This window comes from Mesoplodon densirostris, chromosome 15 (genome assembly GCF_025265405.1).
Source record: "Mesoplodon densirostris isolate mMesDen1 chromosome 15, mMesDen1 primary haplotype, whole genome shotgun sequence".
In the NCBI taxonomy this organism is placed as follows: Eukaryota; Metazoa; Chordata; class Mammalia; order Artiodactyla; family Ziphiidae; genus Mesoplodon; species Mesoplodon densirostris.
In genome coordinates this window covers 69,899,237-69,913,077 of record NC_082675.1, presented here as the reverse complement: position 1 = coordinate 69,913,077, position 13,841 = coordinate 69,899,237, and the positions used below count along the sequence as shown (strand labels likewise).

The 13,841-nt window shown below is 37.3% G+C and overlaps 1 protein-coding gene across 1 annotated transcript in view; it reads right to left on the bottom strand.

The window, feature by feature from the left end:
* DCC (DCC netrin 1 receptor) overlaps positions 1-13,841 on the bottom strand; it is an 808,121-nt gene that overhangs the window by 148,315 nt on the left and 645,965 nt on the right. Inside the window, exon 16 of the mRNA XM_060118369.1 lies at positions 5,629-5,724. Coding sequence (XP_059974352.1) covers positions 5,629-5,724 — 96 coding nt within the window. The remainder of the gene's footprint in view (positions 1-5,628; positions 5,725-13,841) is intronic.

Sequence of the window (13,841 nt, the reverse complement as noted above, 5' to 3'; positions counted from 1 at the left end):
TGGCAATAATGATGAAAGGGAACATGAGAAGAACAGAAAAAAATATAATTAATTCAATCGGAAAACTCATTAGAAACAGTATTGCTAGCTTACAAGAGTAACTGACTATTTTTCATAATTTACTCATTTCCTTAGAGTGGTTTTATCAATTTGGCTGTCACGTCTAGTTATATATTTTAAAAGTCCATTTTTTCTTGGAATGTTGTACACTGTTTCTTAAAAGATCCAGTATAGAATTCATCAGTTTTATAACTATGCAGATAACTTAAAATAACAAAATACTAAGGAGTGTCTAGTTTATTTCCTCCTGCAAAGGAAATAAATGCCTACCTAATATCTGCTTTGTTATTTATTTGTTTTTCTCCTCCTTCTCTAACTTGATTTGCTTTCTCTATTGCATTTATTATTGCTTAGATCCTATCTGCATAAATATTGTTTAGGTAAGAAACAAACAAAGGCTAAAGGACCAAAGGGCCCTGAGGTCTACAGCAATCTGTCTATGTCTATGACTGCACAAAGCCAGACCAAGTCTGTGGTCCACATGGTTCAATGATGTGATAATTGGGTTTACATAGCACGTGGTTTGGTTAGATTGAAATTCTTAGAGAAAGTGTAGAAGTGTCCATTTTACCCACATTCTCACAGAGTAATTAAGTTTTTTATGGCATTTCTATATCTACATTCCTTGTTTGAAAATTTTAAGTTCCATGGAAAGACTTCATATTATTGGGTGGGGAGACAGAATGAACTACCTACAACCGATTTGTGCTGAGATACACACATACTGAGATACACACATCCATAACACAAACAGAATCTGCATAATGATGTGTGTGGTTTCATAAGATTCTCTAGAAAAATCTTATATTTGTTTTTATGCTGGGGGTGTCAGAATCAGGGGAGCCTATTTTGTGGCTGTAGTTAGAGTCCAATTTTGAGCCTTTTATTTATTACCTAAGACATTTAAATCTGTTAAAATTTTCCTTGAAATCATATAACATGTATCCTCACTAACAAAACACAAGATGAGCTCTTAGGCTGGGCATCTGATGGCATTTGGGGAGATGAGACGTACTAAAATGTAGAGTATCTGAAGCAGTAAACATACAGAGCTTATATTTTTAAATACAGTATAGAGACTGAGGGCTGATTCTGATGATTACTTCACTTTGTCCACTGAATTTTAAAAGTCTACCCCCTACTCATCACTGTTTTCCAATGAATTATTTAGTAGTTTACTGGGCTGTGGTCTTTGGAGCAAAATATAAAATCTGAAAACAAAAACAGAACAAAAGGAAGACCAAGGAAAAAAAAAACAACAATAGAAAGAGAGAGAAAGAAAATTATGTGTTTAAAATTTAATGACAGAGCCCAGGGTTTTTGCATGTCCTTTGACGTGTCTTTTTGTTAAGGGCTCCTTTAAACCCAAATGGATTTATGAAATGATGACGGGGCAGCTGAAGACACTGCAGCCTCTAGGAGGATTTCAATCTGTCATCAGGCTGGCGCATCGGTGGGACCTTTTGGTGAAACTAGAGCAGGTGCTGCCTCACTTGACTTGTTTCTGTTCACAGCTGACTTACCAAGAAGAATGTTATACACAAGGGAGGACTACGCTCAATCACAAACTCCTTTTAGATCAGCTCATATTCATGTTACCCTATCCGTTGTTTCTTTGCTTAATCTAGTTTTGTTGAGACACCTATACAAACTTTACAGTCTTTCACAGGTACCCTCTATAAGATTTTGAAAAGTCGTGATTCTACTTTAAGAAACGGTAATACGCAATCCTGTTATTTCTGGATTTTAGAAAAGTATGTTTTTCATGACTTGTGGTTGAGTTCCTTGGAGTCTCAGTTCCAGAATGCAACCCTAAATTTCAAGTAATGCTGTTTGTTGGTATATATCTACGAACTTATGTAATTCAAAAATTTCTAACCTGGCCAAGTTTTTCTTGCTTATTTTAGAGGAGTTTTTTTTTTTTTTTTCCCCCACTCATGGCTTGTCATTCTATTTGCCACTTCCTCCAGAGCTGGGTTAATACAATAGCCACTAGTTAAATGGACAATTTAACTTTAAATTAATTAAAATTAAATAAAATTTAAAATTCATTTATTGTGTTGCACTAGTCAAGTTCAGATGTTTGACAGCCAAATGAGCCTCGTGCCTGCCGTACTGGATAGTACAGACACTACGGTATTTCCAACAAAGCAGAACTTAGTAGCAGATGGCAAGCACTGCTCTAAATATATGCTACATGTATTGCTAATTATCTTCCCCTCTCAGGTCAGAAACTGGGTAGTTGAATTAAAAACTACCTAAACCAAGTACCTAAACATTTTTTAAAAATTATTTAATTAATTTATTTATTTTGGCTGCGTTGGGTCTTTGTTACTGCACACGGGCTTTCTCTAGTTGTGGTGAGTGGGGGCTACTCTTCGTTGCGGTGCACAGGCTTCTCATTGTGGTGACTTCTACTGTTGTGGAGCACGGGCTCTAGGCACGCAGGCTTCAGTAGCTGTGGCACGCGGGCTCAGTAGCTGTGACTCATGGGCTCTAGAGCACAGGCTCAGTAGTTGTGGCACACAGGCTTAGTTGCTCCGCAGCATGTGGGATCTTCCCGGACCAGGGCTCGAACCCATGTTCTCTGCATTGGCAGGTGGATTCTTAACCACTGGGCCACCAGGTAGTTTAGGTAGTTTCTTAGGTACCACCAGGTACCTAAACAGTTAGTGCTAAACACTAACTGTTTAGCAGTTATTTTGCTGATAAACAACTTTTTTTTCAGTTTTTTTCCCCCTCGTATTCCTGGGTGCCTTATATACCACTGATTTTCAGTGGTAATATACAAAAGAGTGAAAGAAAAAGACAAAAACACAAAACGTAGCTTTAAACCTTTTGCTAAAAAGAGAAACCTACTCAATTCCTAATAGTTGTTTTGGTAAGAACATATACGCGTATGGTCAACATGCTGAAGTTCAAAACAAGCTTTTAAAAAAAGTAACACAATTGTACTTCATTGAGACATTTATAAAACAAATGAGAACAAACAAATTCAAACAACACACCTCATTATTCCCCTGCTCTCTTCCCTTCTCCAGGCTCAAAATGTCTTATTTTTACAACAATATGGAATAAAATTGCAAAAAATGCAGTAAAAAACTGAAACAACCTGCCCATTTGACCTAGTGAAACTTTCCTTGGGTCTAACACTGATATGTTCCGAATGAGATGAGGTCCAGAGTAGACCAGCATCTATGAGCACATCCATCTGGAAAGCACCATAGCCTGATACTTACTCCAGCCTGATGCATTTACTGCCTCTGATTTTTTTTTTTTATTACTTTATGTTGGCCTCTTCCAAGACTGCTCATGGGAATACTTTGCAGAAGCTCAGAGACTGAAAATATCTCCTATGTAGCCCTTGGACACATTTATTGAAAGAGTTTCTCACAGAATCTAAACCTTTGATTCTGTTTATTTGTCCTTTGTTCTCCATGACGTGTGAAAACAGGGTAAAATAAGTCTGCCACATCTAGGCACGGATGTGGAAAGGTCTGGTTTTATTCATCCTCTCCAACCCCTTATTGACTTTTCTTCAATAAGAAAATCCCTCACACGTTTTCCAACTTTCAGTATTATTTTATTTCTCAGATCCATTTGGATTAGTCATAGCAGGAAAAAATTGTCTTATGGATCACTGGTATTTTAGAAACCACTCTGGGAATGCCATATGCTAAGAATTAAAGAATGACAACAAGTGCTCAGGGGAAAAAAGTTAATAACACCTCAAATAGTTCTTTCTGAGCAACCTATTTTCAGCTTATCTGAACTCTACTATTGCTATTACTACTAGTTTCTGCTCAAAAATTGACTTTTGGGGGGTCATCTTAGTGTTCCTTCTTTGTGGGCTTTAGTTTTGGTAAGGAAATAAGAGTTCTAAAAGGCTGACCATGGTGCAATTTTGTGTGGTCTGATCACAAGCCACATCAGTGACTCTTTACCATCTCTTAACCTAGGCAAGAAAGAGCTGGCTTACTGAATAAACATTATGGGAAGGACGGGCACAGCCAAAGTGGCTGCTATCTCTCAGAGAAACTTTGGCAGAGTAAGAGAATAAGGGGAAGAGGAAATCCCAGCCACCCTCCACCATGTTGTCTTGTAGTTTCCATCCTGGCCCTCTAATTGCCTCATCTCTCTATATTTAGAAATAACACATTTGACAGTAAATATTCTCTAGGGTAATATTTCTTATTTACCCTTTTTGGGGAGCCATGGGCCCTTTGATAACACAGTGTAAGGTACATACTGTCTCCACAGATAAATTAATATACTGACATGCACCCAAGCTTTTGCATACCACTCCAGACAGACCATAGACATTGAAACCAGCAGCCAAAGAGACAAGGAGACTCTGGAATAATATCCTTGCCTTACAAGGAAATCTGGTTGAAAGCAATAAAGTGATGGTGTGCTCCGAAAACCATCACATAACAACTGTGAATTTTGTTTACAACTGTAATTCTCAAGATAAGTTTATGAACGAAGCGTCTGGATTTGGAAAACAAACTGTACAAAGTTCACATAAATTTAGGTGGTAGCAGAAGTCACAGGACTCCATTATTTATTTTATGTTCATTTATTCCTACCTTCCAGGACTCATACTCAGGCACCCCAGTAATTTTGCATGTTCTTTGGGGCTCACTATGAAATCTTGCTCTCAGATCCTTTGTTCTCATTCAGGTGAAAATAGCTGATAAGTTGAATGAGGTCTGAGGGTTGTGGGTTTTGAAAGGGGGCAGTATCGAAGTATTCATTAAAAGGATGGAACTCTTGGGTTTTACTTTCACATTTCAGACATAAGGCTATTGGGGGTGGTCATGTGACTTTGGGTCATGTGATGGGTCATGAACAAGACTCACAGAAGTGGTACTTATTCTACTTCTGAGTAGGTCCAGCCTTGTTCACAAATAGGCTCCATAAATGGCTTGGGTCTCACTTTCTTACCCATCCCTTTTTCATTTCCTTGAGCCCTGTTTCTCTCCTGTGCTACCTTTCAAGTCCACCTCACGTAGCAATTCCTAGTGGTGAGAAGTCCTTGAAGCAGCCAATCCTTTTAATGTGCAGAGGCCCTGGACACTGTTGGGGTGACCTGCTGGCCCAGCTCAGAAAGAAGTCACTGTGTGACGCAGCCAAATCCAAGCCAGCCCCATGAGGTCAGTTCATCCTTGTCATATCAGCTTGAAGGACCCTCTGCAAAGAAGCAAGTGTCCATTCAGGCACTTGGTGGCCTTTTTTGCAGAGACCCTCTTGTCTACATTGCATTGATTTGAAACAAGCTGCCCAGAGGAATGAAGAGTGGTATCAGGATGCCAAACCATGAAGCTACTGGGAGAAGACAGAATAAGAGATCTATGTTCTCTAATTCCATGTACTAATTTATAGACTGAATCCCTCTCAATTTTGATAACCAAAAAAATAATAAATGGTGTGTATACCTATACACATAAGGCTTAGGACATGATTACATACATTTTTTCTTTGTATTTTGTTTTGTTTCACTTTAGTTTGTTTTCTTCACCATAATTCAAATACCTTGTCACAAGAGGATTAACTACTTTAGCTTACCGGTTATAGATCTGGTGGTAGCACTTTCATAAAGAGGAACTCCTTCTCCTGCATTGTTAAAAGCTTTTAGGGAGATTACATAATGGGAACTTGACTCTGGAGAAAAACAGAAAAAATATGAACGTGTTGATTTATTTAATGTACTGAAATACTCAGGATAAACATTTTCCTGAAATCAAATTGAATATAATCAATTAAGCAAACAGTTGTTAAAAAATGAGTGGGAAGAAGGTGGCAGTGGTGGCAATATAGTTTTTTGATCTTCCTGAATCTTCATATAAAAAGAGACAGAAGAACTAGATAGAAAATCAAAGGCATTTAGACATTTATGACAAAACGAGGTGATGAGGTCTATATGCTCATACCCTAAGATACACGTGGATGTGGACAAACCACCAACATGTTATCATGAACCTGCATGTTATCAGTATCTGTGTAAGAGAAATCAGAGGGAAGCAACAAACCTGAAAACAGAGTAATTCTAAAATAACTATCAAGTAATGCTAGAAAGTGCAACGGACCAGTTTAAGAACAGTAAATGTAAATACCTGAAACTAACCTACAAAAAGTCTCCTTTCCAGGACAGTGTTCACACTGGGGACAAACTACTAAGAATATATTTAAAATTTTATGAGTAGGACAGAAGCAATAGACATGAAAGGAAGAGAAAGTCCAGATCAAAGTAGGAGAGAGGAATAGTCATGAAAACTTGGAAAGCAAACTGCCATAGTTTTTAGTGTGTAACAGGGTTCAGCCAACTTTTCTGTAAAAGGCCAAGATAGTCAATATAGCTGTGCAGACCACATCTCTGTCACATATTCGTCTATGTTTGTTTCGTTTGTTTGTTTACAACTCTTCAAAAATATAAAAACCATTCTTAGTTCAGTGGGGCCCAAACAAAAATAGGACCTGGGCCAGATTTGACCCACAGGCTATAGTTTGCTGAGCCCTCAGCGCAGGTCTAAGGAAAACAACAGGATAGGGAACTCTGTGTATTTAGAAAAGCTATTTGAACTTCTGGGAATGCAGGGAAACAAATCACATAAAAGCGAGCAACAAAAATCTGTTGAGGTTAAATTCCTTACAAAACAAAATGAGGAGAATATCATTCTTATAGACAAGTACACAAGAAAAGGATCAAAAATACACGAGAAAAACAGATCAAACCTGCAATTTACTGTTTCAAAGTGAGCTAAACAACATTAAGAAAATAAAATGCCAGATATGCAAGAGTTACAGAAATCAGAATTGGAAAAATTCAGAAATGAGGCGGCTGGCTCAAGAAAGAATTCTATGTAACTGACAAAGAAATCTGAATGGTGCAGCCCAGCTCAAGAAAGAATTCCACGTAAGGGACAAAGGAATCTGAATGGGGTGGCCTAGCTCAAGAAAGAATTCCACTAAGTGAAAAAGAAATTTGAGAAATAAAGTGTAATGAGATGAACAAATAAATGCAACAAGGAGAAAATGAAAACAGAAACAAAAGTAAATGATGAAAGAGTAAAAAAGAATGTGGGAAAAAGTGACAAATATTCTAGAAGGAAGCTAACATTGGAGTAATAGTTGTCCTTGAGGAAAAAAACCAAAGAAAGGGAACAGAACAAATACAGATGAAAAAATGTTATTCAAGAAATTTTTGCTGACTTAAAAAAATCTTTTAGGCACATGGACAAAAAGAATACATGACTTATAAGAGGGAAAATTAGTTTATTATCAGACTTTTTGACAGCACCATATTGTGCCCGAAGAAATTTAAGTGATTTCTTTGAGATACTCAAGGTAAGAAAATGTGATTCAAGGATTTTCCAGTCAACAAGAGTTAGCTTTAAATATAAAGGGCTCACCCAAACTGTTATCAACTTGCAATGAATCAGGGAATATTGTTCCCCTGATCCCAAGATACACTAGAAAATGAACTTTAGACATTCTAAATGACCAGCGGAGATACTGACCTAATAGCTAACTGGTGAACAATAAATTTAATGAACTAAGACTAACTGAGGGTTAAAAGGGAGAGATTTTATTTTGCAAGGCTACATGTTCTGACATTGTACCTATATTATAATCATAAGATAAACTTAAGGGAGAATATGAATAGTATATGCAAAAATGTTTCAATAATTATTATTGATGGTGATACTATTATTATTGATATTCTGAAACCAATGTAATATGAGATAGAGCAAATGAGTTATCAGGAGAAATTCTAATTCTATCGTACCCTGTGTCCTTGAGAACTGGATTCCTGGTGTGAACAAAAGATACAGTATTGTGTTCCTAAAATTTAATTGAAAAACCAGTTTAAACTCAAAAGGTATTTTATCTCTAATTCTGTCCACTGAAAATGTCTAGAAACACTGACTCAATAACAATGGGTATCCCTAGCACCCAAACTGAGATTTTGAAAAAAATATTTTGCACTGCAAGAATCAAAGGCTTCTTGGAGAACTGGTTGATTCCTAGTCTGAGGCAGGAAACACAGCACTTGAGCCTGAGGCATCCTCACATATCAGATAGAAAGGAAACATTCAAAGACTAACAGGATTGTGTCAAACGGATTCGGAAATCAACTTGGAAGAGTTTTCCACTGACCAAAGGTGAGGACAGTCTGAGCGTCAATAAAGATGAAAGTTGCAATGAAATGAAACTTAACAAATACATATGAATGTGTGAATTCATAAAGATTTTTTAAAGAATAATAAGAGTTGGTCACTTCTGAGACTGACAGGGAACCAAATTACTATCGTCAAGTCTGGGTAAAGAGTCAAATATTTATCATGTCTTTCTTGAATAAACTCTACCACTGTGTAACCAAACAGCATGTGAGGGGAGTATCCTTTTACCGTATTATTCCTACTAATAACAAACAAACGACAAAATTCAAATATTGCGATTTTTCAGCCCCAGTGAACAAATGAAACTATGCATTAAGCATTCATGATTGCTAAGATAAAACAGAGAATCCAGACATTACATACCTCCTAATGAAAGAACACACTACCCTCTAGAGTCTTGCCAAAAGGATCGAACCTACCTAGTCTGATCAAGCTTCTTGATCCAAATGCCAGTTTGCAGGAAACAGAGCAAAGAAATAGGTTGAACTCTAACTTAAAATAATTCATGAAGCGATACATTTGTTACATGTGGTTTTCTGTGTCTGTGTTTTATTTTACAAAAAAAAAAAGCTTTTAAAATGAATGAATTTATCTTTGACAATGTTCTTTGAAAATTGATTAGATGGATTTTCCTTTGTGAAATTTTTATGTGCCCTACATATTAGCGTTAAAGATTTGACATTCCAAACCACAGTGACACAAGAACCACAATACAACAAGAAGAATAAAATAAGATGACATTTAATGCAGTCGAAGGGCTTCTATTCAGTGAATTGCTTCGCCTGCAAGAGGGGATATTTACTTTTTTTAGATTTATGTTGTCAACTTAGTTTACCGGAAAGAAAGTAATCGGTCAACAAGTGTTAAATGCTGTTGGAGATCCAAGAATATTTGGAAAAGATGGACCTCTGTTGTCAGGTTACAATCATAATTCCGGACAGAGAAAACAATGAAAGACTACCTAAAATTAAGCAGTAAAGTATGTGATACAACTTATGAATGCTATATGAGTTTAGAGGCTTAAAAAATGAGTGAGGGATTGGGTCATCAAAGACTTCTTGGACTTGGAACTAGGACTGAAGGGCATGGGTAGGATTTAGAGGTAGGAGGATGGTAGAAGAAACAAACATCTCAGGAAAAAGATGAGGCAGATTGAAACTACAGTGAGGAAGATCACCAAATACTTTTCTACTAGGAAGAATTATACTTTATAGTTATCGGAGTGAAGTCAAAGTCTGATTTCAAACATATAGACAACTACAATGTAAACATTAATATATATGAGGTTCGAACCATAAAAAAATTACTTCTTTTGGGTGAAACTGCATTTAGTTTCACCTAATATACATATACCATATATTTTCATTGGTCTCTGTATTTCTTTATTAAGGGAGTGAGAGAGAGATCAGGAATGCCAAACTTACATGCTTAGAAGTTAGAATTTTATTTTTGGTTTTGTCTTTGTTTTTAAACCTGAGAGAGGGAGGGAGAGACAGATAGATAAAGAGATTTGGCTACAGTGTATGAGAGACAGTAGGAGACAGAGGATGCTGGACAGGAATTCATCTAAGTAATTCATCTAAGGAGCGGAGCCACCACTCAGCTTCCGGGTGTGATGAGCATATGGAGAGCAGTCTTGGTGTCCAATATTCTGGAAATCCAGATTTTTATGGGAAATCATCACAGTTTCAAATGTTGGCAAATAATTCAAATAAAGAAAATAAATCTGTGCTGGCAAAACAAAATATATCTCTGAACTGAATCCAGGTCCATGGCCACTAGTCTATAACCTCAGATTCCTACATATACAACTATATGTAGGAACATATATGTATGATGCAAATATATATGTATTCATGGAAGAAGAGATCATAAAGTCTGGGCTTCCTCAGTCAAGATGTCAACCATAAGATCAACAGCAACCAGGTAGAAACTATATGATGTGGTAAAGAGGGTAAATATAAAATAATAAAGCAGGTCTCCTTCATGCAAGGTTATTGAGTATGCTTGTTTTATGTGGACCTCTCCAATTTAGACTGGAATTCAGAGGGAAGAATGTCTGACTTGAGTTCTGAACTTCCTGCTCAGGGTTGATGCTGAAACTTCCAGGTGGTCAGCCTGGTCCACGTTACATTGAATTCATGCCTTCATCTCTCTGTCTCCACCTCCCAGCTGCCCAATTTACACCTCCTCAGACAACTGACTCTGTAAAAGCCACTGCAGCGTTACTGCACTATTGGTTTTCAGTGTTGGAGTATGCATTTATTCTCATTTAAAAAAAATTAAAAGTAACTCAACTGGTTCATTCTCATTTTACTGGTTTGAATTTTTGTCTCAATCTGAATTACCTCATCTAGCTGCTATCTGGATCCTAAGCAGTAGTCACCATTTCTTAATCTCCCCCCACAGTAAAGGCGAAGTCATTGTCATTTCAATACTGACTCTTGCTAACATCAGTACCCATCAAGTCTCTACTCATCTGAGTAATGGCAGCTTTTTCCATTCGAGGTCTAGCCATGGTATAAGGTATGCCAGCAAAGAGTACGGAGTTTTATAATTTACCAGCAGTTGGATTAATGAATTACACTAACTGCTAAATTCCACAAATCCTAACTACCCTGGGTACACCATGACAGTGGCCAAGCTTCAATTTAAACAGAAAGTGGTAATGGCTTATTCTCAGGAAAGGTAAACAGATTTGCCTTTGGAGTTGCCATAACAACAATGGAGTTGTTACTGATACAAGAATATTGCTAGAGCCAGGGGTCTTCAAGACTTTTTGATCTGGCATTCTGCTGTTGTCAGTAATTTGAGGATCAGGTAAGTCCACTGACATTTGTAAAGTAACACAGAGCTACCTAGGAAATAAAAGACCTAAGACAACTTCACATCCCCTTCTGTCTACCTTTTTGAAGAAGCTTCTTTATGCTCTTCATACTCTACCTGCTACTCAACATCTTTTGGGCTTTCTCTGGCCTCCATATAGTGCTTTTGTCAAATTGCATCTGGATCTACTAAGGAAACAACAGGATCTTTTTACACCCCCGTCAAACTTGATCCAACAGTGAATCAGCCTGAACAACAATAAAAATATTATTTGGTTATTGGTTAATAGTGGACATAGGACTATATAGCTTTGATCCCCTTTTATATTGTGATGGAGGCATCTCGTTTAAGTGTGTACTGAGGTGGAAAGATGGCTGTGAGAGTGTATGGGAGCAAAGGAGAACAAGGGTTTGTGTTTTCTCCCCGTACAAAAGAAGAGCGTCTTTTACTAGCTCACCACTAGAGGGCAATGTGGAGCTATTTTCCTGCACATGCTCAGAGCTCTTAAACTTTAAAACCAGTAAATCACAAAAGAATTGCCTAGAATTGCTCCCTCTTTAGAAGCAGCAAATGAGTTAAACACATTTAATATTATCATAATGAATTCCAAATGAATTAATCATTAATTATGGTCAGACCCCATTGTTCAGGAATACATTTAATGACAATATGATAGTAAATTTATTTTTTTGATTTGCTGAAATGATAGATATATAGGCTTAAAAAATGTATCAATTGCCTCTGAAAAATAACATATAGCAGTATTTTCCCATTTGAATTCACTGTGATTGAATCCTACTGAGACAACTTGAATTTTGGTGGATGTTCACATGGGGATTATTTTTAATTATGGATATTCTGAGTTATTCCAAAGATTTCAAACTCTTGATCAGATTTTCATCATTTGGCCAACCTTTCCTATAGAATACATCACAATGGGACAAAGAAGGATAAAGAAATACTTAATAATTCTTTGAGCATCCAAAACAGATGGCTTCTGGCCAGTATCTTCTTTGTGGCTAGGAAAAAGGGGAAATAAATGCACATTTATTGATTATAAGGGTTGTAAAGACAAGGCATGGGCAGTGGGGAGAATTTCTGGTTCTCCTTCCACGGAGACTTGGTAGGTGAGAGACCCATTATTGTAAGAGCTTTTGTTGAGGCTTGCCTGAAGGTAGTGAGATGCATGTGGCTCTCTGGGGCTAAGGGAATGAATCAAACAACCTACAGACAGATCCTCAGGGGCTGGACCAAGATGCTGTACTTGGTAACAAAAGCCAGTAAGAAGAACATCATCATTTTTAATTACTATTTTGTGTGAATTAAATGCCACTGGCATGTGCTAGATTGACAGCCCATAGTCCTTTATTCATTACACATTAGTTACTTCACTCAGTGGCCCCATCAATGCCAAGCGCTTGCCGGGGCCCAGTCTTCATGTCTCTACATCTTTTGCCCTCTGTTAGTGCTGCCAACAAGTCAATTAGAGAAAATTAGAGTGGTAGCTGTTTTCCTAATGCAGATGCCTGCTCATTGCAGAGAAGCAAGGCTACCCCAGGCACAGAGTACAGACCACTGGATCCCTGTCAGATGGTAAATGTTACTGGATACCTCTGACCCCACTGGACCTGAACCGTTTAATTAAGTGTAATGGGTGGATAGCAAACACAGACAATGGCATTGATCTCTTAAAAGCATGAGCAATTCATATTCAAGAAAGATGCAATTTATATAGTACTTTCAATTCAATTCTACTTCATTACATATACTTGTTTGCAAATTGAATTAATAGCTAATCTAATTAGCACACTTTGAAGGCTTCCTTCCTTCCTTCCCTCCCTCCCTCCATTTCTTCCTTCCCTCCCTCCCTCCCTCTTTTCTTCCTCTCTCCCTCCCTTCCTTCTTTCCTTCCTTCTTATTCTATGAACACTATCCAAAGAATGGTCAGATTATAACCTAACTTGTTCATTAACCAGTCTTGCAGGTACCAGATACTCAGCTAGTCTGTGTAAGGAAGTATTTGAGTCTAAAGGAGAATCAACATAAATTTTCTTTAATCTACCAAGGTTTATCACCAGGAGGGAAATCAGATAAAAGTAAACTTTATAGGGAAAGTTTCACTGTTTGGCATATAGGAAGTATTTAACAAATATTTGTTGAATTGATGAACATGTGAGACACAGAAGGGCTATATTATTTAGTGAAGGTGAAATGGCAGCCCCCAATCAATCTGAACATAGAACTCAAATTTCTTGATCTCAAACTACACATTCTGATACCTGTAGGTTTATGAAAAATGAATCCAAAGAGATTGTGCAACAAAACCTCTCACTTGCATATTCACATTCAGTTATTCTTCCTCTATTCATTTGTTCATTTGCTCATCAATTCTCATTGAGCACCTTCTGTGGGTAAGACACGGTTATAAGTTTTCTAGGGTATGTAAGGATTTAAACAAACAAGACCTTATTCATCTTGATGAATCTTCTAATAGAGAAGTTATGTTGGAAGTTTTAAAAAAAAAATCAGAGCAAAGTGTTCTGGAATCAGAGAGGCTTTGTTGAGAAGGTGGCAGTTTTGCTGAATCTTCTGATGAAGAAAGGTTGAGGAGAGAGAGTGGAATAAGCACATACAAGTAAACACCACATGGTGGTTGTACAATCATGCACATTAGGATCAAAACTTGAAGACCGACAATTTCTCCTCCTCTCCCTCCTCCCTCGCCCTTTTCTCCCTCCTCCTCCATCCCCCTCCAAGTAGTAACATTTGTTG